Source organism: Nanorana parkeri, unplaced genomic scaffold, assembly GCF_000935625.1.
Source record: "Nanorana parkeri isolate BGI_ZX_2015 unplaced genomic scaffold, ASM93562v1 scaffold2826, whole genome shotgun sequence".
Taxonomy (NCBI): Eukaryota; Metazoa; Chordata; class Amphibia; order Anura; family Dicroglossidae; genus Nanorana; species Nanorana parkeri.
The window spans coordinates 69,431-94,380 of NW_017309094.1; the positions used below are offsets into that span (position 1 = coordinate 69,431).

Genomic DNA, 24,950 nt, shown 5'->3' on the forward strand with positions numbered 1-24,950 from the left:
ATGGATGGATGGTGATTGGGGGATGGATAGATGGTGATTGGGGGATGGATGGATGGTGATTGGGGGATGGATAGATGGTGATTGGGGGATGGATGGATGGTGATTGGGGGATGGATAGATGGTGATTGGGGAATGGATGGATGGTGATTGGGGGATGGATGGTGATTGGGGGATGGATGGATGGTGATTGGGGGATGGATGGATGGTGATTGGGGAATGGATGGATGGTGATTGGGGGATGGATGGATGGTGATTGGGAATTGGATAGATGGTGATTGGGAATTGGATAGATGGTGATTGGGGGATAGATGATGACTGGGAATTGGATAGATGGATGGATAGATTGGGGAATGGATAGATGGTAAGTGGGAATTGGATAGATGATGACTGCTGGGAATTGGATAGATGGTGATTGGGGAATGGATGGGAGGTGATTGGGGGATGGATAGATGGTGATTGGGAATTGGATAGATGGTGGCTGGGAATTGGATAGATGGTGATTGGGGGATGGATGGTGATTGGGGAATGGATAGATGGTGATTGGGGGATGGATAGATGGTAATTGGGAATTGGATAGATGGTGATTGGGAATTGGATAGATGGATGGATAGATTGGGGGATGGATAGATGGTGATTGGGAATTGGATAGATGGTGGCTGGGAATTGGATAGATGGTGATTGGGGGATGGATGGTGATTGGGGAATGGATGGGAGGTGATTGGGGAATGGATAGATGGTGATTGGGAATTGGATAGATGGTGGCTGGGAATTGGATAGATGGTGATTGGGGGATGGATGGTGATTGGGGAATGGATGGGAGGTGATTGGGGAATGGATAGATGGTGATTGGGAATTGGATAGATGGTGACTGGGAATTAGATAGATGGTGACTGGGAAATGGATAGTCCCTTGTCCTACAGCCTTTATTCTCCAGCTGCCTAAGGTTGGATTCACCCTGTTCCCTGAGCACATGTGGCAATGCTCTTGTGTGAGTGTAAACGGGCCCATATTGTTTCCCTTTCCATAACACAGTAAACTATTACACATCTACAAAACATAGATGTGAACCAGGAAATGATGGGATTTCTGCTTGGCATGCATTTGTATACAATAAAATGCATGGGCTTTGCTGCACGGAAATAGACAAGTGTAAAGAGGCCCTAAGGGGAATTTCCCCATACATTGAACCTAGTGTATTACTAGGACACCTATGTGGACCAAGTGATCCAGTGCCCCACAATCCCTTTACCTAAGCAATAAAAACATGACAGGGGTTCAAGTTCTTCCCTGACCAAAACAAAAACAAGCTTTGGCTTTACATAAACTTTAAGCTTGGAGTACAGTTAATTGGTTACTATGGCCACCAAACAGATTTTTTAGACTTTTTCCTTTATTTTCACCTGGTAATCCTGTCAGAAACACCCTCCCTGCCCTAGGGTAAGGATGGTCACTGTATTTTATCTATGGTATAGCACAATGGTCACCCTAGGCTGTTCTTCTGATCTAGACTGCTAACAGCAACCTCTCTACTCATCTTTATAACATAAGAGGAAACGTTTCTGTAGCTTACAGAAGAGAATTGGTGAAATCTTATAACATTGTTTAAGATTCCAGTTCAGTGCAGAGGAACTTTAATGGCCCTGGATTTCTGGCAGGATCAACAGGTATTTTCTATACTGGCAGATGCACTTAGCCTGCAAAAAAAAGAAAACTAATGCAGATAGCAAATCTATAGACTGGTAAGATGCATTATATTGCTTTATCTTTGTTCTTGGGTTCATATACACTGTAACTGGCTTGTCTTTTACAACACAGGTATCAGAGCAAATGGGACGTCATTTGTGCAAAGGAGAGCCAGTACCAGGTGCAGTTAGAGCAGCTCTTCAATGACAAGAAGGAGATTGTGTCTTTTCTCAAGCTTACCCTCAACCAGCGCATGGATGAAATCGCTGACCTCAATGATCAGCTGACTGGCCTACAACAGGCCAAAGATGCAGAGAAAGAAGCCTACGAGGCACAGCTAGCACAGTTACGGAGTGAATTTCAAGAGAACAGAGACCGTCTTACTTCAGAGAACATGCTGTTGGGTAAGAGTCATCCTTCGCATTCATCCTTTTCAAAGGAAGCTCCTTCTGATACACTTGCACTATGCATCTATCTCCCCTCCTACCTCCACAAAACTCCCCTGTGCTGTCACAGTCTCCATCACTGAACACCTCCCTGTCACCTCTGCACTCCAACCATCTCCTCTGTGTTAAGGTGCCCATACACCTGCTGATAATCGCGGGAAATCCCGCGATCGTACGATAATTGGCAGGTGTATGGAAGGCGTGCGACTGTTTTTACTGTACGGTCGCACGTCTTTTGTCTCCCAAGCAGGCTTGAAAACCCGCTGAGAATCGTACGATTGTCGGCGGGTTAGTGGCGTTCTCGGGAGACAAATGCCGAACGGGCCGGTGTGCGCAAGCGCATGCTGCCCGCTCAGCATCGCAGTTATCGGAAGCCCTCCACTCAGCGGGGAGGGCTTGCGATGATCGCAAGTACGATCTGCCTGTCCATGATGGGCAGGTGGTACGAAATTTTAATGACCTTACAACCAGGGGTGTAACTAGAAATCACAGGGCCCCATAGCAAAATTTTGTATGGGCTCTGTGATTTCTAGTTACACCCCTTGATGAGCTCACTTGAGATTCCACACAGCCCACCTGAGGGTGACCCTGCAGAGCCCACCATAGACTCTCTATGGTGGTCTCCGCAGGGTCACCCTCAGGTGGGCTGGTCACACTCCTTAACTGTCCGAGATGGGCAGATCGTACGAGCTTTTAATTACTTTACAAGACGAAAGTCGTGCGATGGTTGTAAAGTGTATGACCAGCTTTACCCTCCACCATCAGTGTCTACTTTGTGCTGCATGTATTAAGCTAGCCGTACACTTTACAACCATCGCACTACTTTCTTCGTGCGATGGTTGTAAGGTAATTAAAATCTCGTACGATCTGCCCATCTTGGCCAGGCAGATCGTACTTTCGATCATCAAAAGCACGCCCCTCTGATGGGAGGGCTTGCCAATGACTGCAATGCTGAGCGGGCAGTGAGCGCTTGCACACACCGGCCCGTGTGGCTTTTGTCTCCTGAGAAAGCCACAAACCCGATGAAAATCCCACGATTCTCGGCGGGTTTTCAAGCCTGCTCGGGAGACAAAAGACGTGCGACCGTTTAGTAGAAAAGGTTGCACGCCTTCCATACACCTGCCGATTATCGTACGATCGCGGGATCACCCGCGATTATCGTATGATAATCGGCAGGTGTGTAGCATGTTCGTAAGATAAAAGCCGGACAGGCCGGTGTGCGCAAGCGCACACTGCCCGTTAGGCCTTGCGGTCATCGGAAGCCCGCCCCTCAGGGGGCGTGGCTTGCGATCATCGCAAGTACGATCTGCCTGTCCAAGATAGGCAGATCGTACGTTTTTTTGATCACCTTACAACTATCGCAAAGACAAAAGTCTTGTGATGGTTGTAAGGTGTGTGCCCAGCCTAAAGGTGCCCATACACTGCACTATGTGTCCCCAATTATTTACAAACACTGGAGTGATCAGGCCACGCACACAGCAGCTGTCATCCCAAAACGGCTAGGAGGACAGCGGCTCCGCTCTCCTCCCCGCCTGCCGCTTGATAGGGTATATAGAGGGTTGTAATTGTGTACTTGTGTTGCCTGCAAAGCAAATCTTTAAAAATGTATTAAATAAAAACTACTCAATACAGAAGAAAAAAAAGTTAGATGGCCGTCTGGTACTCAGGAAAAGTCAGATAAGAAGGATTGGTGTCTGACCTATTTGCATTGTTTGCAGCTGGTAAATTGGCTTCCTTGGAAGAGTTCAGAGTGCAGAGAGAGGAGCTGATGGGCAAGTTTGCTGCGTTGGAAGAAAAGTTAAGAGCACAGGAAGAACAACACAAAGAGACGATGTACAGGCTGGAGAAGAAGGCGGTGCTGGATAAGGACAGGTCAGGTTCGCTGTGAAGTCATTTTGTTTTATTGCAAGTATCCAGTTAGGGGTTTGGATTATTCCCCTGCCCTGTGCACATCTTAAAGGAGAACTATGGGGTCAGGGCTTTTCCCCATATATCTCCTTAGGGTAACGGGAGGACACAAACTAGCGTCCTCCCGTTACCCGGTATGTGTTCGCTCACCTCCCGATATACTGAGCCGACCTGTGACAGTCTCATTGTCACAGGTCGGCTAGAACTATGAGGTGAGTGGAAATCACTCATCTCATAGTTCTCCTTTAAGGGGGTATGTATTTCCCTATATACTGTATTTCCCTGAAAATAAGACACTGTCTTATATTTTTTTTGCCTCAAAAAAACACACTAGGTCTTATTTTTGGGGTAGGTCTTATTTTTTTTTTTTTTAATGTACAACAATCCAAAGTTAACGCAAATCAAAATTAAATAATCCAAAATGGCAAAGTTAAGAATAGTGTGATCGGGGCAATCAGGGGTTGCCAATTGCTGGCCAGAATGAGCGAAACGAACTTTCACTATCGATTCCTCGCAGGTGGAGTGCATTTGGAAGGATAACAGCAATTTTCTTTACACACACACACACAAACCCCCCACCCCCCTCCGTATGTTTTTTACAATTCTTTATTAACTGAACAGAGCAGAGTACAGTCTACAAAACACCCCCTCCCAGTATTTTGAAGTGGACCTAATAGATCATTTTTTTAAATGTTAAAGGAGAACTATGAGGCGAGTTGGCTCAATAGATCGGGAAGGGAGCGAACACATATCGTCGCTCGCTCACTTCTCGATCATGTCCCTGCAGAGAGCCATGACTGTCACTCATGGCTCCCGGCAGGGATTCCCCCCCTCCCCTGTCCGATCCTCCAGCGCTGATTGGGGGAACGTACGGGGGAGGGGGCGGGTACAGCTGGCTCTGATAGATAGGCAGAGCCAGCTGTCAATCTTGCAGCTGGGTGGATCTCGACAGTAATGTCGGGATCCGTCCCGGCTGCGGCGATCTCAGTATACCGCGAGTTGTAGCTGGCTCAGAGATGACATAACCATGTAAATATTGATGCCTGTTTAATTCTTGGTTGTATTCATAAATGTATAGATCAGCCCCTGGTGCAGCCTCTCACTCTGCAACTTGCTACAAAATCGTCATTATCCTGCATGAGCTCCACCCTCAATTCGTCTTCATGGAAAGCCCGTTCATAACTCAAAGTTATCAAAATACTGCATGCGTTTTGGTTTTACTAACTGACCCTAATGCAATACACAGTTCGAATAAAAAAACCATGTCTGTAAAAAAAAAAAAAACTTGAATCGCTACACCCTTTAAACTGCCAGCTGATCCAAAATAATCCCGACAACCCTCATGGTCCAATCCCTCTAAAGGTGAGCATACACCTGCCGATTATCGTACGATCATCACGTGTGATCCTGCAATCGTACGATAATCGGCAGGTGTATGGGCAGCGTGCGACTGCATTTACTGCATGGTCGCACGACTTTCGTCTTCCTAGCACGCTGGAAAACCTGCCGAAATCGTACGATTTTTGGCGAGTCGTTAGCATGCTCGGAAAACAAAAGCCGCACGGGCAGGTGTGCACAAGCGCCCGCCCGCGCACTGCCCGCTCAGCATTGCAATCATCGGCAAGCCCTCCCCTCAGTGGGGAGGGCTTGTGATGATGGCAAGTACGATCTGCCTGTCCAAGATGGGCAGGTGGTACGAAATTTTAATGACCTTACAACCAGGGGCGTAACTAGAAATCACAGGGCCCCATAGCAAAATTTTGTATGGGCCCTGTGATTTCTAGTTACACCCCTTGATGAGCCCACTTGAGATTCCACACAGCTTACCTCAGGGTGACCCTGCAGAGCCCACCATAGACTCTCTATGGTGGGCTTTGCAGGGTCACCCTCAGGTGGGCTGGTCACACTCCTTACCTGTCCGCCTCTTCTTCGTCCGTCTTCCCTCCTCCGTCCCTCCTGCTGGTTCTCATTGACTCAGTGCGGAGAGAAGAACGCACCTCTGCACAGATCACTGACAGTGATCTAAACAGCGGCGCGTTCGAAGCCATAGCGACCCAGGCGGCCGGCTGGGCATCAGAGGGGTGTCCTGGCCGGGCCCCCCTGTGCCCGGGCCCCATAGTGGCCACCTGGGTCGCTATGGCGATTGTTACGCCACTGCTTACAACCATCGCACAACAAAAGTCGTGCTATTAAGGTGTATGGGCAGCTTTACTGGGAATACAATCCTTCCTGAGTACCAGAAGCAATTAGACAACTGCCCGGATCAACAATGTTATTTATTATTAGGTTGTAGTCATGCTTATTTCGTGCACTTAGGTCCGTCTGTAGATTGTAAATGTCTATTTCCCCATTTGCAAAGAGTGAATTTGTGTCTTTTGATAGGACTTTAAAATGAACAACTTTCCTGAGAATTTACTATATTCATTATTTTTACATGAAGTTGATCATACTCCCCTCTCATTCCTAATCTTCTTTTGTCTTAGGGGAACCAATTCTATTCTGCTCACCTTTCCTCGTGTATTTCTTTTAAATTTGCATAATAAAAAACAGCAATGACAGAGCCCTGTGTCATACAACAGAAAGATTTGGGGGCATGCATGGCACTTTTTACCAGGAAACAAAAGGCCCCTATATACTGTAGGTGGATAGGACAAGGTCAGCACAAAATCAGAACCCTCCAGTGGCTCCACACGCAAAGAAACAACCCAGAGTCCAAAAGTTCCCAGGATTGATTCCAGGCAAGGGTGTGCCAGTATGTGAAAGTGGTACAAAGTAATTGAGAATGCCAGGAGTCAGACCTCTAGTGTTTTTGGGCCAGTGAGACTTAGGTGTGTGTCCATGATAGACTGGAGATACGTCTTGTCCATGAAGACATCATTGTGAGGACATGTCCAGAACATGTGGAGGGTGTTAGCTGGAGTTTTACAGCACGAATGACATTGTGCATGAGATACAAGGTTGATACTTTGAAATCTGTCCAGCATATAATGTAGTTGGTCAATGAATTTAAATTGCATGAGTTTGTCGGCCTCCTTGCACATCCTGGGTTTAATTGCCCCTTCTCTGACCTCTTTGGAGTTCCATGACATTATTTGTGTACAAAACTGAACTATTTTCAGTGGAATTACACAGCCTCTTATCCCTTACAGTCAAAGAAAGTGCACTCTTAGCCTCTCTTTGGATTGCAGTTGCCATGGTGCTGCACATGTGATCAACAATGACACCATCCATTTGAGGGCTTAAATGCTCGATTGAGAGCTGAAATAAGTACTTTTACTACAGAAAAGTACTTTGCATGCTATAGAATCTGCAGATTGGCAGTGTGTGCATTAGATGATACCTAAACCCAAGAAGAAAAAGGTAATCTACAGTATTGCATCTTACCATTCCTTAGATGTGGTAACTGCATTAGTTATTACCCTTTTTATCCCTTTATTTTCACCTGGGGATCGTTTCACCCTAGAACAGGAAGTCCCCCCCCCCCCTCTTCTGAATAACATGCTGGGGTGTTCTGTAGTTCACAGAGGAGTACTGGACAGGGCTGCTAACAATGCTTGAGATTTCAGTGCAGCCCAGGCAGAGAGCACAGGGCGTTATGAGCTCACTGAATTTCTTTCAGGATCACCAGATATTTTTTGCACTTATAGAACAGATATAACAAAACACTTCCACTGTTAAATTTAAAGTGACATTAAAGTCACAATGTTTTGTTCCCCTTCCCAATCCTGCTGTAGAGACTTACCTTAAATCATGCCTCTAGATTCGATCACCTTCTTCGTTACTGTCCTTTTTAGCTGTCCCTCCAGTGCTGGTGCGGGTGTCCGACCCAGCGCTGACTCCTCTGTCCTTCTCTTCTCTCATGTCCCACGGTGTCTGTGCGGGTGCACGCTGCTCCATAGACTTACCTTGTGTCTCTCCTCAACTCCCGTCTGAAAATCTGAACTGCGCATGCGCCCGCCCCATCGAGACTCTTCAGATGTTCGGTCGGGAGCGTGCGGCGAAGACACAGGTAAGTTTAAACCCTTTTTGAAAGTTTTTTTTAAATGTTTTTGCATATATCTACTGCTTCCTAGCAGTAGATATATGCAAAAACACGCTGAGGGTTTAATAACCATTTAAGAGACCAAAAGGAAGCAAAAATGAGGCCATCCTTAGGGTTTGCATACATTTAAATAATGTCCTTCCATAAAGTCCTTTCAGAGATTTCTAGAGGTTCTAAGCACAATGTAAAATATTTTAATATTTAAAATAGTATTGGTGTTTCTGGTGTATATTGATAGAAATAGTATATAATAGGAAGTGTGTATACAGGAATTACATTGACAGATAGAGAACAGTAATGGGTGCCATTCTTGAAAAGGCTCTAGTTTGTAGAACTTCCTTTTTAGATGAAGGTTGGACAACTCGGTGTCTCTGTTGGCTACACCTCCAATTCTGTGCGATGAATGACACAAATAAGGTTTCCAAAACGACCAATCTTTCCACAGGTTAAAGAAGGAAATGGTCCAGCGGGTAAATACTGTGGCATCTGAATTCCGCCGGGTGTCCAACAGCCAGATGGCGGAGACTACAAAGCGAGCTATCCGTGAGAATGTCGCTATTGGTTCTCAGCTGGCCAAGATGTCAGACAAGAGCTTGGAGCTCATCGATGAGAACGACCTACTGAAAGAGCGAGAATCTGAACTCTGCAAACAGCTGGTGGTGCTGGAGGAGAATGAGTGGGAGCTGGTGAAGAAAAGTCTCAGCAACCAAAGGGTGACATATTGTTCTCAACCTTGTGTGAAGTGTAATCCCAGAGAGAATGTTCAGAGATGGATCATAATCCTGGAGACAGTGTTCAGAGATGGAACATAATCCTAGAGACAGTGTTCAGAGATGGGTCATAATCCTAGAGACAGTGTTCAGAAATGGGTCATAATACTAGAGACAGTGTTCAGAGATGGGTCATAATCCTAGAGACAGTGTTCAGAAATGGGTCATAATACTAGAGACAGTGTTCAGAGATGGGTCATAATCCTAGAGACAGTGTTCAGAAATGGGTCATAATACTAGAGACAGTGTTCAGAGATGGGTCATAATCCTAGAGACAGTGTTCAGAAATGGGTCATAATACTAGAGACAGTGTTCAGAGATGGGTCATAATCCTAGAGACAGTGTTCAGAAATGGGTCATAATACTAGAGACAGTGTTCAGAGATGGGTCATAATCCTAGAGACAGTGTTCAGAAATGGGTCATAATACTAGAGACAGTGTTCAGAGATGGGTCATAATCCTAGAGACAGTGTTCAGAAATGGGTCATAATACTAGAGACAGTGTTCAGAGATGGGTCATAATCCTAGAGACAGTGTTCAGAAATGGGTCATAATACTAGAGACAGTGTTCAGAGATGGGTCATAATCCTAGAGACAGTGTTCAGAAATGGGTCATAATACTAGAGACAGTGTTCAGAGATGGGTCATAATCCTAGAGACAGTGTTCAGAAATGGGTCATAATACTAGAGACAGTGTTCAGAGATGGGTCATAATCCTAGAGACAGTGTTCAGAAATGGGTCATAATACTAGAGACAGTGTTCAGAGATGGGTCATAATCCTAGAGACAGTGTTCAGAAATGGGTCATAATACTAGAGACAGTGTTCAGAGATGGGTCATAATCCTAGAGACAGTGTTCAGAAATGGGTCATAATACTAGAGACAGTGTTCAGAGATGGGTCATAATCCTAGAGACAGTGTTCAGAAATGGGTCATAATACTAGAGACAGTGTTCAGAGATGGGTCATAATCCTAGAGACAGTGTTCAGAAATGGGTCATAATACTAGAGACAGTGTTCAGAGATGGGTCATAATCCTAGAGACAGTGTTCAGAAATGGGTCATAATACTAGAGACAGTGTTCAGAGATGGGTCATAATCCTAGAGACAGTGTTCAGAAATGGGTCATAATACTAGAGACAGTGTTCAGAGATGGGTCATAATCCTAGAGACAGTGTTCAGAAATGGGTCATAATACTAGAGACAGTGTTCAGAGATGGGTCATAATCCTAGAGACAGTGTTCAGAAATGGGTCATAATACTAGAGACAGTGTTCAGAGATGGGTCATAATCCTAGAGACAGTGTTCAGAAATGGGTCATAATACTAGAGACAGTGTTCAGAGATGGGTCATAATCCTAGAGACAGTGTTCAGAAATGGGTCATAATACTAGAGACAGTGTTCAGAGATGGGTCATAATCCTAGAGACAGTGTTCAGAAATGGGTCATAATACTAGAGACAGTGTTCAGAGATGGGTCATAATCCTAGAGACAGTGTTCAGAAATGGGTCATAATACTAGAGACAGTGTTCAGAGATGGGTCATAATCCTAGAGACAGTGTTCAGAAATGGGTCATAATACTAGAGACAGTGTTCAGAGATGGGTCATAATCCTAGAGACAGTGTTCAGAAATGGGTCATAATACTAGAGACAGTGTTCAGAGATGGGTCATAATCCTAGAGACAGTGTTCAGAAATGGGTCATAATACTAGAGACAGTGTTCAGAGATGGGTCATAATCCTAGAGACAGTGTTCAGAAATGGGTCATAATACTAGAGACAGTGTTCAGAGATGGGTCATAATCCTAGAGACAGTGTTCAGAAATGGGTCATAATACTAGAGACAGTGTTCAGAGATGGGTCATAATCCTAGAGACAGTGTTCAGAAATGGGTCATAATACTAGAGACAGTGTTCAGAGATGGGTCATAATCCTAGAGACAGTGTTCAGAAATGGGTCATAATACTAGAGACAGTGTTCAGAGATGGATCATAATCCTAGAGACAGTGTTCAGAAATGGGTCATAATACTAGAGACAGTGTTCAGAGATGGATCATAATCCTAGAGAGAGTGTTCAGAGATGGGTCATAATACTAGAGACAGTGTTCAGAGATGGGTCATACCTGTAATGTGTTATCCTAGAGACGGTGTTTTGGCTTTTACATTCTAGGTGATCCGCATGTTAACTGAGAAGTGCCAACAACAGCAGGAGATGTTGGACGTGGGTGTCCAGAAAGAGCATGAACTACATGAGCTGCATCTGGAGCATCAGACCCTGCAGGAGGAAGCACAAACCCTCAGGTGACTTATACAAGGAATTTCTTTGCAGACCTTAAGATGTGACCTTTAGATGCAGTTAATAATGGGGTATCATGTATAAAATATAAGCAGTCACCCAACACACAACAAATTACTGGACCTCTCAGCAGCCTGTACTAGTGCTAAACATTTACAGCCTGGTCCAGGGCCAGGCCGGGGGTTAGACACAGAAGACACACAGGTACAACAACGCAGGGATGAAGTCAACCTTCTGCTCTACCCTCAGACAACACTGTGCAAAGTAGTATAAGGTGATATCATAACAATTCAGATACAAAAGCTAATATAAGTAAAAATATATTTAAAGTCCAACTCTGGGATTATTGTTGTTTTATGATTAAAAAAGGTCCCTCAGTGCAATAAAATAAAAAAGCAGCACAGGCTGCAATAGTCGCTTTCAGTCCAGCACTGTATTCTGCAGTACCTCTCCTCCACCACAACATGTCCTCAGTCTTGCGGATTGAACAATGTCCAGTGTCACTCAACCTAAAGGACTCAGGAGAGACTGTAAGGACTCTGCAGCATCACATGACTGGCCTGAAATTATTAATAACAATAGCAAAGCATACATTTTTTTTTAAACTATTGATAGAAATATTGGATAGCGTTGGGAAGTGTTGAAGCCTCTACAGGTTTTAATTACTGGCTGTGTCCCCATTGGGGATCATTGTCATCAGTACAGAAAGTGATGGAAAATCCAAATTTTTCAAGTTGTTACATGAACTGGAGAGGGGAATCTTTCAATGCGAACACCTGTTCCGGTGACAACTGTCTAAGAGTGGATTCCCTCTTACTTGGTACAGATTTTTTCTCACTTCCTGTTGCATCCCTTGGACAGGGATTGAAGCTTAATTCCCCCAATGGGACACATACATCTGATTTCCCAAGGTAGGGAACAACAATTAAAGCCTAACAGAGGTTGTAGCATTATCTAATACAAGCTGGAGTTTTAAAATTCCATCTACAGTAGAATACTACAAACTAGGGATGCTCCGATATATCGGCCCCCGAAACATATCGGCCGAAAATGGCACTTTTAGCTAAATGCCGAAAGTGCCATTTTTCTGCCTATACAGCGGCGCATCCATTCTTTCTCTCCTCCCCGCTGGGCGCTGCTCTGTGTCCCAACGTGGAGGAGAGAAACTGTGACAGCCGGCCGAGCGCTGCGGGAGTAGATCACTGTGAGCGGCCGGAGTCTCTCCTCCCACACCGCTCAGCCTCCTATCACAGTCCGGCAAAGCGGTGTGTGGGCGGAGACAGCCAGCGCTGTCACAAGAGGGTGTGCTTTCCTCCCTACACCGCTCGCTCAGCCTCCTGTGACAGCTGTCAGGATGGGGAGCGAGAGCAAACACTTAACGATCAGTGATCTCTTGAGTGTTTGTAGATAATTGAGGACAGAGTATGTGTACTATATCCCCAATTATTAATGAATGGGAAGTGATCTACATCTCCTCCTGTTCATTCATGATTGTGGTTATAGTAAACACACTCTGTTATAAATCAACAGGAACACTCAGTATAGAGGATTCCTGTTCATTTATAACAGGGGATGCAGAAAAAGAGATTGAAGACTCTGTGTCCTTAATTTCTTTTTCTATTTTAAAAGGGAAATATCAGGGGTGTGTTTAGACCCCCCAATATTTCATAGTTACATAGTATTTGAGGTTGAATAAAGACACAGGTCCATGAAGTTCAACCTATTGCGTGTATGTATGTGATTCTGCATGTGTATGCGTGTGTACAAGTCCCTGTGTGTTCTAGTTTCCTGTACCCCTGCATGTTAGGGTCTCTGAGGAAGTTGTGCAAATGCTTAAAATTTCACAGAAGCCCCTAAAAGTAAAGTTAAAAATATTTAATAAAAAATTAATAAATAAATACAAATAAATATTAAAAAATACAAAGTTTATTAAAAATAAATGAAAATTAAATATTTGAAAAAATTAAAATAAACATTTACGGTTTCGGCCTGACAATTTTTTTTTGTTTTCGGTTTCGTTTCGGTTTTTACATTTTTATTTCGGTGCACATCTACTAAAAACTGTAAAGGACCCACAGATAGTCTTCCATGCATTGTAGGATTGCCCAAATGTCAGTTGTATACCACTGATGGTGCCAAAACCTATTGTAGGTTGTACTTAACAAAGTTCAGAATTTAAAGGGAATGGATAGTGTTTTTGTATATATTTTTGTATCCTGTTCAGAACAAAAAATTATATTGCAATATTTATTTTTTATTTTGTGGTCAGGTAGACATGAAGTATTGAAATATTGCATGTGGACATTTTATATTTACTATTTAGAGCCAAGAGGTGGAGCTTTGAGTTCCTTTTCATCTATTTACTAGGCTAACTTTAACTGTTTTGCTGAAAAAAGATGTTTACAGAGCTAAATAGCTGCTGCTCAATCTACACAAATAGGTGAATGATTGACCTCCTTCCCCCTGTTCTGTATGGATATTTAGCTAAAGAGGGAGAATCTACTGCTGTGCTCTGTCTTTAGATTCTGCTGCAAAATCAGTGCAATGGATGTGTCCTGTAATAGATGTTAAGCTATAAAAAAAAAATAGCTCTTGTAATTATAATGCTACCAAATGTCCATTAAAAAAATAAATATAACTGACCCCTTCTAACCTCTGTCCTTTCCTTTGGAGGACTGTGTTTTTTCGAGCATTGGTCAATGTTGAACTTCTATACAGGGAATGTGTTGATTAAAACTTTGGACTGGACATGTGAGTTTTTATGGACCGCTGGCTTTTCTTGGACAATGGAACCTTGGTCATTTTAGTGTTGGGAATGAAGAGAGTGTACCCAAGAACCCCACGGGGAGGCCCACGGTTGCAACTGATTTCATTGTCAGTTGCAACCGTTGTAACTCAAACAATGCAGCAGCCTTGTAAGTGGGGGTAAGAATGGTAACTGTAGCCAAACCGGTTAAAACTTGGACATTGGAATGGTAGCACTGCACTGAGCAGGTGTAGGGACCAACTACTGTAAGACCCCATTCACACCTAGGCGTATTGTAATATGCGCGTCTGTCGCGCGACCGTCATGCGGTTTTTTTACCGCGATTCGCGGTAAAAAAGTCGCGCGATTCCAAAGGCTACTTGGCTGTATCCCAATGGAAAACGCCCTACAAAACAGCCCAAAGTAGTCCCGGGACCTTTTCAGGTGTGGGCCGTTTTGTAGGGCGTTAGGGACGGGCGGAAATACGCCTAGGTGGGAACGAGGGCATTGACTACAATGCTATTTATTTTTTTTACCGTTTTGTAGCGCGTTCGTCGAGCGTAGGACGCGCTACAAAACGGTCAGGTGTGAACGCAGCCTAAAAGCATTCTCTTGCCCTTGGCACATGTTACAAAGAATGATAGCATCATAGAGGACTTCAGTTAGGAAAAATAAGGAAGAGTACCACACTGACTGAAGTATACTTTCCTCCAAAGACACACAGTAGTTGGCTTTTCATAATACAGTATATTATTACCAATAAAGCTGTGGTGTGTTCCCTCTAGTCAGAGAATGGTCCATCTGGAAGACGAGTTGCAGAGATTGATGGCAGAGAAGAGCGAGGTGATTGGCCAGATGGAGGATGAGAAGAAGAGGAGGCATTCGGTGGAGAGGGTCTTGAGAGAGGCAGCTTTGTCTCTGAAAGATGTGCTTATGGTATGGATTTGCACAGTAAGCTAATTGCATTAACAAGCTTGAAAACAAATTTTATAATCTTAAACTGCACAGAATATATAGTGGAGCAAATGTAAAAACAGTGGAATGCCTAATAGATTGTAATCCGTCCTTCAATGTTTGTATAAATCCAGGTGCTGTTAGATATTCATATATCTAGGCGTGTAATTTTTCCATCCATAGACGGACCCCATATGTGAATGTCACACCTATGTGCAGTGAACACACATTCCAGGTCTTCATGATGTCTAGTAGGTTTTTCTGGTTGTGGACTTCAATATTATGTCATAGCTTTAGGAGGGAAATCATCATTGATGGTATGACAGTAGGACATCTGGCTGCCAGCCTAGACCAGAATTGTGAAGCTTGTCCTTTTAAATGTCAATTCAAAAATGTTTCAATGTGCCACTTTAATTACAGTAATACCTGCTGATCTTACTATGAAGGTCCTTGATTAGGTACCTCCTGGTATGGGGTGACGATGTTCTGTGCCTTTCTCCCAAATGTGCTCCTACAATCTATTGACCACTGAGCACAGAAAGTGCTGGGAAATGCCAAGCTTTACACCAAAAACTAGAGTAGAGGGGGAAATTTTCCAGTGCCGTGTTCGTTCCAGTTTTTCCTAGCCTTTTAGCCTACCAGAATTGTCAATTTGCCGTTTCTAAACAGCCGATGGATCGCTTGTATGGGGTGCCAATCGGATGGCACTCCACAGGGTAGCCTACTGACGTGCTCACCAGTGTCTCAGCCACATACTGGGCAAGCAGGAGTGTAGAACCAGTTGCGGAGTGGCTAGCCACTGAGAGAACACAGCAGGCAGCTCTCTGACCCTCTGCTGGCATCCCTGCCAACTGCCTGAGAGCTGCACAGAATAAATAATGGGGCCACATGCAACCCTCAGGTCTAAAGTCTGCTGTCATATGTCTCTGTGTTTTGTTACCTGTTTCTGTACTGTAATATCGCAGCAGCAGTACAGAAATGGTTACATGGTATGATATTAGGACTTCTATTCCTACTTAATGTCATTGTTTGTGTCTGTGCAGGAGTCACCCAGACCTGAGGCGGAGGATACAGAAGCCATGTTATTAGAAAGGCGAAACCAAGTTTTGGAGAAACTCTTGGTGCTGCTCAGCAGTGCGGCCACTTTAGGCTTTGGGCCAGGCTTAAACGACTTCCAGAGCAAAGATAACCAATCCATGGACAATCACATTACACCTGCAGTCAGCAGGTACAATTTATTTTTTTCTTTCAATAAAACTTTTTTGTTTTGTTTTACATTACATTGAAGCATTCAAATACAACTGAGGTATACATTCGTAGATTTTAACATAGTATGAACTAAGATATTCTTTAACCTTCTACCTTATGGGCAATGCTGCCAATGGAGCATTGTTGACGTTACCAGTGTTTAGCAGTAGCCAGTAATCTGTTTTTAAACCAAAGATCCAGTATAACTAAGTAACAGCTTGTAAGTTGGATCTAACAATAGTGAAAATAAGTGGGCATAAAGGGACAAAGATTTTCCCTCTGCCACCCCAGCCTTACGCCGGGGGGAAGAGGGTCAAGGAGGGGGTAAAATCAGGATAGAGAGGGGGTTAGAGTATAGTAGAGCAGTAGAGGTGGGAGTGAGACCCGGTAGGAGTGGTCCAATCCCTGTGTATTGGTAATTGGATGAGAAACCTTTCTCCAAGTTCAGAGCGTCAGTAATGGAGTGTCAAAAGAGCACATCTGTAGATGTTGAATCCAAGGGTCCCATATCTGCTCAAAGCGTGGGACTTTATCAGTCAACCGCGCTGTGAGGCATTCGTTAGTGAAGAACCATTGGAGTCTACGTTCTACTTCCGCAAAAGGCAGTGTGGGGGATTGCCATGATTTCGCTATTGTCTGTTTAGCCGCTGTTTTAGACCATGCAATAAACGTTTGTGCTGTTTAGGCGTGACTTCCTTGGGGGACAGGTTGAGTAGGGTGACTTTTGGATCCGGTGTGAGAGCCATAATTGACGAAAAAAAATCAAATACTGGAGCCAAAAAAGTCTGCACTATGGGGCATTGCCACCATACATGTTTGTCGGAGCCCACCTCTCCGCAACCCCTGAAGCACTGGCCATCATGGCCCGGGACCATGCAAGGGCTACATCACCAGTGCCTCACTCAACCAGGCAAGGGCTACATCACCAGTGCCTCACTCAACCAGGCCAGGGCTACACCACCAGTGCCTCACTTAACCAGGAAAGGTCTAGATCACCAGTGCCTCACTCAACCAGGCCAGGGCTACACCACCAGTGCCTCACTTAACCAGGCCAGGGCTACACCACCAGTGCCTCACTCAACCAGGCAAGGGCTACATCAACCGTGCCTCACTCAACCAGGCAAGGGCTACATCACCAGTGCCTCACACAACCAGGCAAGGGCTACATCACCAGTGCCTCACTCAACCAGGCCAGAGCTACATCACCAGTGCCTCACACAACCAGGCAAGGCTACATCACCAGTGCCTCACTCAACCAGGCCAGGCCTACACCACCAGTGCCTCACTCAACCAGGCAAGGGCTACATCAACAGTGCCTCACTCAACCAGGCAAGGGCTACATCACCAGTGCCTCACTCAACCAGGCAAGGGCTACATCACCAGTGCCTCACTCAACCAGGCAAGGGCTACATCACCAGTGCCTCACTCAACCAGGCAAAGACTACATCACCAATGAAAGTAAGATGATTTCATATCAGCGTGCAGAACTGCATACTGATGTGATTTTTACTGAAATGAGCTTAAGGCCCGCTTTAAAGTGACATTAAAGTCCCAATCTTGCTGTAGGGACTTACCTTAAATGATGCCTCTTGATTCGATCATCTTCTTCTTTACTGTCCTTTTCATCAGTCCCTCCAGCGCTGGTGTGGGTCTCCGATCCAGCGCTGACTCCTCTGTCCTCCTTTTCTCTCATGTCCCACGGTGTCTGTGCGGGTGCACGCTGCTCCATAGACTTACCTTGTGTCTCTCCTCATCTCCCGGGCCAAAGATCTGAACTGCGCATGCGCCCGCCCCAAGATCCTTTGTGGCCGCCCGAGAATCTTAAGATGTTTGGACGGGAGCGTGCGGCGAAGACACAGGTACGTTTTTAAAGCCTTTTTAAAAAGAAATGTTTGCATATATCTACTGCTTGCTAGCCGTAGATATACAGGTGAAACTCGAATAATTAGAATATCGTGCAAAAGTAATTGCAGTAAGTGCTGCAAAAGGGGCCCAAACCAAGTACTGAGTATATATGCATGCTTGTACTTTTCAGAGGTCCGATATTGTTCTATGTACAATCCTTGTTTTATTGATTGCATGTAATAATCTACTTTTTTGAGGTTGTGGATTTGGGGTTCTTGGGGTTTTCATGAGCTGTAAGCCATAATCATCACAATTATGACAAATCACGGCTTGATATTATCTTGCTTTGCATGTAATGAGTCTCTCTCATATATTAGTTTCACCTTTTAAGTTGCATTAGTGAAATAAATGAACTTTGCACGATATTCTAATTATTCGAGTTTCACCTGTATGCAAAAACCGCTGAGGGTTTAATAACCCTTTAAGTCCCTAAAACTGACGTTTCAAAAAAGAACGTCCAAAGAATGTTGAAAAAAAATGTGTTGTGTCCTTTTTCTCACCTTTGAAGATGGTATTTGAAATACGTTGTAGGAGCACTGTAAACACATGGTGGTTTCTTTTAGGCACCTTGTATCACCCACCTTGAAGGGCCCGGGCGTCATTCCTCATTACCAGATAGGAGATCTGGGACTGGTACCGAGACATGATACCTCTTGTGCCGTGCTCAGCAAAATTGGAATGCTTTCTAAAACCACAAGACTTGGGCCTATACAAGCCAACCCAGGCCTAGCAAAGGTAGGACCTCATATGTGATGTTCCTGTTAGCTGTCCAAGTCCATATAGAAGTCACAAAGAAGCAATTATGAAATGTCTTGTACCCAAAAAACTTTGATCACCAAAGTGAAAACAGCAGTCGTTATTGTTATGTGTCTTTCAGTGAGAACCTTCAGCATGGAAAAAGATACCATAAATGTATGTGTTTGTCTTTTAGGCCCTGCTATCAATGAGCCAGGAGGCAAGACTACCCAAACAAAGCGCATTACCCGGAATCCCTACCACATCTGGCAGCAAGCCGATTCTTTTGGCTAAGTGATTATAATAGACATACAATAAAAAAGCTGATAAAGAATTGAAGATATAGCAGAGGATTTTGTGACAACCTGACTACAGCTATTATATGATACGTGGTAGAGGTACGGTTATCAAGGGATAAATAGTATAGAAATGGGGTTCTGCATAGAAAGTGACTGTCTACCTCGCCATATGTGGGGAACAAACGATCGCAGGCTGGCACCACATCATCAATAAGATGACGGACGGGACAGTTCCATCTGTTCTACTGATGGAGTTTAGGTAAGGAGCAGCATCCTGACGCTGTACCATATAGACTCAGGTCCTGTTCGCACGACGTCCGTATTCTGCGCTGACCTGATCCGTACGCTCCTGCACTAAATATGCATCCCAATGTATCCCTATGTGTTTTATGGGCTACAGTTCTCAGGTGCGCAGTCTGTTCCGTTCCTGACTGAAAAAATACTGCATGTCACATTTTGTCAGGTCAGGAAACGCACGAACGTGTCAAAAACGCAACGAAAATGGATGCAATGCAGCTAAGCAAAAAAAAATGTATTCTTGCTCCACTTTTTATGATGTCATCATCGTTGGACTTCCTTGTTGTGGTGGAGCATCAGAGGGAAAACCAGCAGTCATGACTAACATGGCCCTGGATATTGAACGATTCGTCGGATTGATGGAGCATGCGCCAATGCTCTACGACCCCCGCCACACACAGGCCCCTAGTCAGTAACTGTGAGTCACCAGAGGTGCACTAAACGGTAAATGGGAATTTTTTGGTGAAGTGGAGATTGCTCAGATGCCTGCTTGTTACCATATGCATGGTAAGTGTTAAAGCAGAACTGTGACCATGCCATGGACCTACAACTATTTACATATTCTTAAAGGAGAACTAGGAGGTGAGTGATTTTTCACCCAACCTCATAGTTCGAGCCGACCTGTGACAATGAAACTGTCAAACTGTCAGTCGCTCGCTCACTTCTTGATCATCTCCCCGCAGAGAGCAGTGACTGTCAGTCACAGCTCACCGCAGGGATTACCCCTCCCCTGTCCGATCCTCCAGCGCTGTCTGGTGGAGGGGGCGGGCACAGCTGGCTCTGCCTCTAGATAGGCAGAGCCAGCTGTCAATCACGCAGCTGGGTGGATCTCGACAGTAATGTCATGATCCGTCCCGTGTGCGGCGGTCTCAGTATACCGTGAGCTGTAGCTCGCGATATACTGAGCTTTGGGTCACGGTAGGACGCTAGTTTATGCTCCCCGTGACCCTTAGGAGAACTATGGGAAAAAACACTGACCCCATAGTTCTCCTTTAACTAGCGGAAAAAATGCTTTAACCCTATTAATGCCAAGGGAGTGTCCTACGCATCATGGCATTAAATGGGTTAAACAAGCTTATATCTGCAGTAGCCACACTTGTTCCATTAACATTCATGATTCATGTTTGGTGGGAATGAGATCAGCTCCAGTCCTCCTGTCTGCTTTCCATTGATCTGCGACTTTCAGTCTCCATACCAGCAGATTAAAAGCTGCCATTTCAACACTGTGTCTGGTACCCGACATGCCATGGTTACCCAAACCAACCACCTGGATAGAAAAATCTCAGGATCTGCTCCACACAACACTAAGGGGTCTAGTTATATAAACAAAATTGCATAGCTATTCATCCAGCGAACTTGCATATACATTCATTCTATGCGAGATAACCAGCTGTTGTGAGAATGGGGAGGAATCGAATGATTTTAGTGTAAGCTCTGTTCTGGTCGAATGTTCGTAAGAATATAAATAATATTAGTCAGCTGGTTCTTACTCTGATTTGAAGATGAAATGAACATTCGTATAATAGGAATATTCCTGTCACTTCAAACAACACCGGTATTACTGTATTGCAAGTAGATACATTAGCCAGAGAGCCGGAAATAATAATCACATAGACCGGTCCTGATGATTGTCTTTGGCAGATAGAAACAATGTTGCAGAAAAAGTAGATATACTTATTGCTGTGACGATCCGTGCAGAGTCCAGAGGCTGTACGGATCATCAGAGGGATAATTAGGTGAGGTCTGCAGGGATCATGATGGGATGGACCAATAAAGGTATGTGATGCCAACAAAGGGACATTAGACCATCTCCATGACTGGGTAGAACTGAAAAGAGTATAATTAAATTAAAGGAACAAGGTAACATATAGATAAATCGAGGCGGGATATAAGTATCTTGTGATCCCGTGTCCCCCTGTCATAAAACAAGAAAAAATGGTATAAACATACATTATTGGGATTTCGGTATCGAGTACTGATATTTTTTTCCCCCGGTACTCGCAGATACAGAGTACCGGTGCTGTGTGCCCTGATTATCAGAAAGTTGGGTGGCAGATCATGAACCATCGCTTGGCTTCCTGATTGCCTCGGAGGCCAGTGTTCTATCAAAAGAACGCCTGCTTCACTTGCCGAGTCGGCCTGGCTTCCTGGCCAATCAGGAAGCCGGGCGACGGGTCATGAGGTGCCGTCCGGCTTCCTGATTGGTTAGGAAGCCAGGCTGCCTAACAATAAGTGAAGCCGGATTCCTAGCCAATCAGGAAGCCGGAGGCAGGACATAACTCTCCGCCTGATTGGAAAGGAAGCCAGCTCCATGCTCCCTCGGCACTGCTGGTCAGAGGGAGATCTCCCTGGGACCGGAAGCTCCAGTAGCGGAGCATTTGGCTGAGTATGAGTACTCGCCCAAATACTCGGTATCGGTGCATCCTTAATACATTATATAGCGTTGTTTCCATAACAACTGGAACAAGATATTATAATTTCCCAGGAAGATATGCGGTCTTGCAAGATCCTGTTGAAAGCAATGAAATGGAAAGCGTCAAGTTAAAGGAGAACTATGAGGTGAGTGCTTTTCACTCACCTCATAGTTCTAGCCGACCTGTGACAATGAGACTGTCACAGGTCGGCTCAGTAGATCGGGAAGTGAGCGAACACATACCGGCGTTCGCTCACCTCTCGATCCTGTCACGGCTCCCTGCCGTGACAGGGGAGGGACTGGATTCCCCCCTCCCCCGCTCCGATCCTCCAGTGCTGACTGGCGGAACGGACGGGGAACGGGGCGGGTACAGCTGGCTCTGCCTTTAGATAGGCAGAGCCAGCTGTCACTCACGCAGCTGGGCGCATGCAGACATAATTGTCGGGATCCGCTTCAGCTGCGGCGTCTCAGTATACCGCGAGCTGTAGCTCCCTATATACTGAGCCTAGGGTGACGGGAGGACGCTACTTTGTGTCCTCCTGTTACCCTAAGGAGACATATGGGGAAAAGCCCTAACCCCATAGTTCTCCTTTAAGAAAAACATTAGATGAGCTTTAGTTAATGACAACAGCAGGTATTCATTCGCACCGTAGGAAATGGTATTTAAAGATAATATCCTATGTAGATGATGAGAAATGAGTGATCCTGAAAGCCTCACTTCCGTAATAAAGAACTGGAGTTACAAGCTATACCCCAAGAATGAGACATATGTCTGGAAAATATCTTGGAACTATTCTGTCCATACAAGTATTGAGCTGAGGTCATTTATCATAAGTCAAGTATGAGTACTGGAATTTACTAAACCAAATGACCCAAGAAAACCCCATTGAAAGGAGCATAAATAATTATATATACAGCATCTGTTATCTCAGAATTGACCTGCCAGATATATTGTGGCCTATAAAACGATGTGTGATGCTACCACGCCAAATCTTTGTACAGCGGCAGAAAGAAAGTGGAATAAAATGTAAGAGAGCAGGCTGAAAAAGCAACAGAGCATTGGGGGAGCACACATCTGGTGGTAGGGAGGACAGCCAGTCACAACATTAGAGTTGAGCAATATATTATAGACAGACCTGGAACCAGTGTTATCATCCAGAGGTGTCAGAAAGCAGAACAGAGAACTAGTCAGATTGGCCTTGGAAAGTCTAATAAAGCAAGAATGGAGGTGCCACCAAATGAAGAAGAGTCTAAAATGTTTTACTGTTAGAGATAGAAAAAAGCATCAAGAGGGGAAATAAATGTGACTGTGGGTTCTAGATTTCCCTTACCCTGCCAAGGAAAAGCATTTTTATTTCTGTCTGTGTTATTTTTTCCTCACTTCCTGTCTGGTAAAATATTGTCAGCAGGACAGGAAGTGAGAAGATAGCAGCGAGGACCCAACAAGGGTCGTACCCTTCCCCACTTTATCCAAAACCAAGAAGTTAATCTGGGCAAACACTTTAAATAACTGGCATGTGCTAAGCTAAAAAAAATTCCAGCAGCACATCATAGTGAAGAGGTCATCAGGCCAGGTTTCCATTCCCAACTTTGTCCACATGGTGAAGATTTCCTGTATCCAGAATAAATATTTGGCTGACATTTACACTGAGTAGAACACCCAACAAAACTTGGTTTCTAGTTGTGTAGAGTGAGGAACGGTTGGAATTCCTGTCAGATTTTTATTGCTGCTTATGTCCCCGTTGATTGACACCATTTGTCATGGTGATGGGCGCACCAAAACAGGAAGTGAGGGTGGTTGCTGGCACAGGAAGTGATGGAATTTCTTCCAATGGGAACACTTGTTTTGGTGATAACTGTCTATGATGGACGGGATGTCCCCTCACTTTTGAGTCATTAGTGGCTTCCTCTGTGATTCTCTCAGTACAGGTTTCCTTTAATCCAAAGCAAACCACGTCATTCAAAGTATTACATTTGCAATGATTTTATTTTGATGAAACAGTATTAGAACAATCGTTTGCATTATGTGATATGAACAAATATTAACAGAACTTAAATGGCTCAGTCTCTGCATGATAAGTCATACAAATGTTCTGCTTTGGAATACTTTTCAAAATAATCTCATTCCTGATTCACAGCCACCAACTAATTCTCTCCAATTGAACATGAGCTACCTACGGTAGTGCTGAATACATAAACCCAGACAAACCCAATGTAGGTTTATCAACAACTTTATTTGATATTTAGATTTTAAAAAGATTTGCTTCAAAATAAAAGAAAGTCAGATAAAAGTATTGATTTGGGAGCCTCGCTGCCACTTTTATACCTTAACAGAGAACTATGGGGTAAGTGTTTTTCCCCATAGTTCTCTTAAGGGTCTTGGGAGGACATATACTAGTGTCCTCCCTTGACCTAAAGCTCAGTATATCGCAAGCTACAGCTCGAGGTATACTGAGACCGCCACAGCCGGGACGGATCCCGACCCTACTGTCGAAATCCACCCAGCTGCGTGAGTGACAGCCGGCTCTGCCTATCTAGAGGCAGAACCAGCTGTACCCGCCCCCTTGCCCATCCGTTCCGCCAGTCAGCGTTGAAGGATTGGAGCTGGGAGGGGGGAATCCCTGCAGGGAGCCGTGAGTGACAGCCACCACTTTTTGCAGGGATAGATCGAGAAGTGAGCGAGCGCCGGTATGTGTTCGCTCACTTCCCGATCTAATGAGCCGACGTGTGACAGTTTAATTGTCACACGTCGGCTCAGATTATGAGGCTGAGTCATTTTCACTCACCTCATAGCTCTCCTTTAATTGTTTGTACAGTTTGATTGCACAATTGCTATTTATCCGACAAACCTGCTGAACAATTTCTGTGACATTAAATACAAAATAAAAGGTTTGCAGGATAACCTCCTGAACTCCGCATTGAACAAATAGGGGTGGTGAAGCACAAAATATATTGTTGAAGGCCTTAGCCCAGAAGTTCCACTTTCCACATTGAATTACAGGCTGTTGCAGATGATCCTCCATGGAGTTTAGATCTTTCCTCTTATCCTTGTTGCTTTAATGTGTGCTACGTTTTAGACGGGAAATTATCTTCTATGCAGTGGCGTAACAATCACCATAGTGACCCAGGCAGCCGCTATGGGGCCCGGGGCACAAGGGGGGCCTGGCCAGGACATCCCCGATGCCGTGCGGGCCGCTTGGGTTGCTATG

At 44.7% G+C, this 24,950-nt stretch overlaps 1 protein-coding gene across 1 annotated transcript in view; it reads left to right on the forward strand.

The window, feature by feature from the left end:
- The window catches only part of CFAP157 (cilia and flagella associated protein 157), a 20,243-nt gene extending 1,213 nt beyond the window's left edge, over nt 1-19,030 (forward strand). The window contains exons 2-9 of the mRNA XM_018574225.1: nt 1,816-2,087; nt 3,848-4,001; nt 8,525-8,792; nt 11,019-11,149; nt 14,676-14,826; nt 15,891-16,072; nt 18,561-18,732; nt 18,929-19,030. Of these exons, the coding sequence (XP_018429727.1) occupies nt 1,816-2,087; nt 3,848-4,001; nt 8,525-8,792; nt 11,019-11,149; nt 14,676-14,826; nt 15,891-16,072; nt 18,561-18,732; nt 18,929-19,030 (1,432 nt within the window). The remainder of the gene's footprint in view (nt 1-1,815; nt 2,088-3,847; nt 4,002-8,524; nt 8,793-11,018; nt 11,150-14,675; nt 14,827-15,890; nt 16,073-18,560; nt 18,733-18,928) is intronic.
- Nucleotides 19,031-24,950: the final 5,920 nt, after the last annotated feature.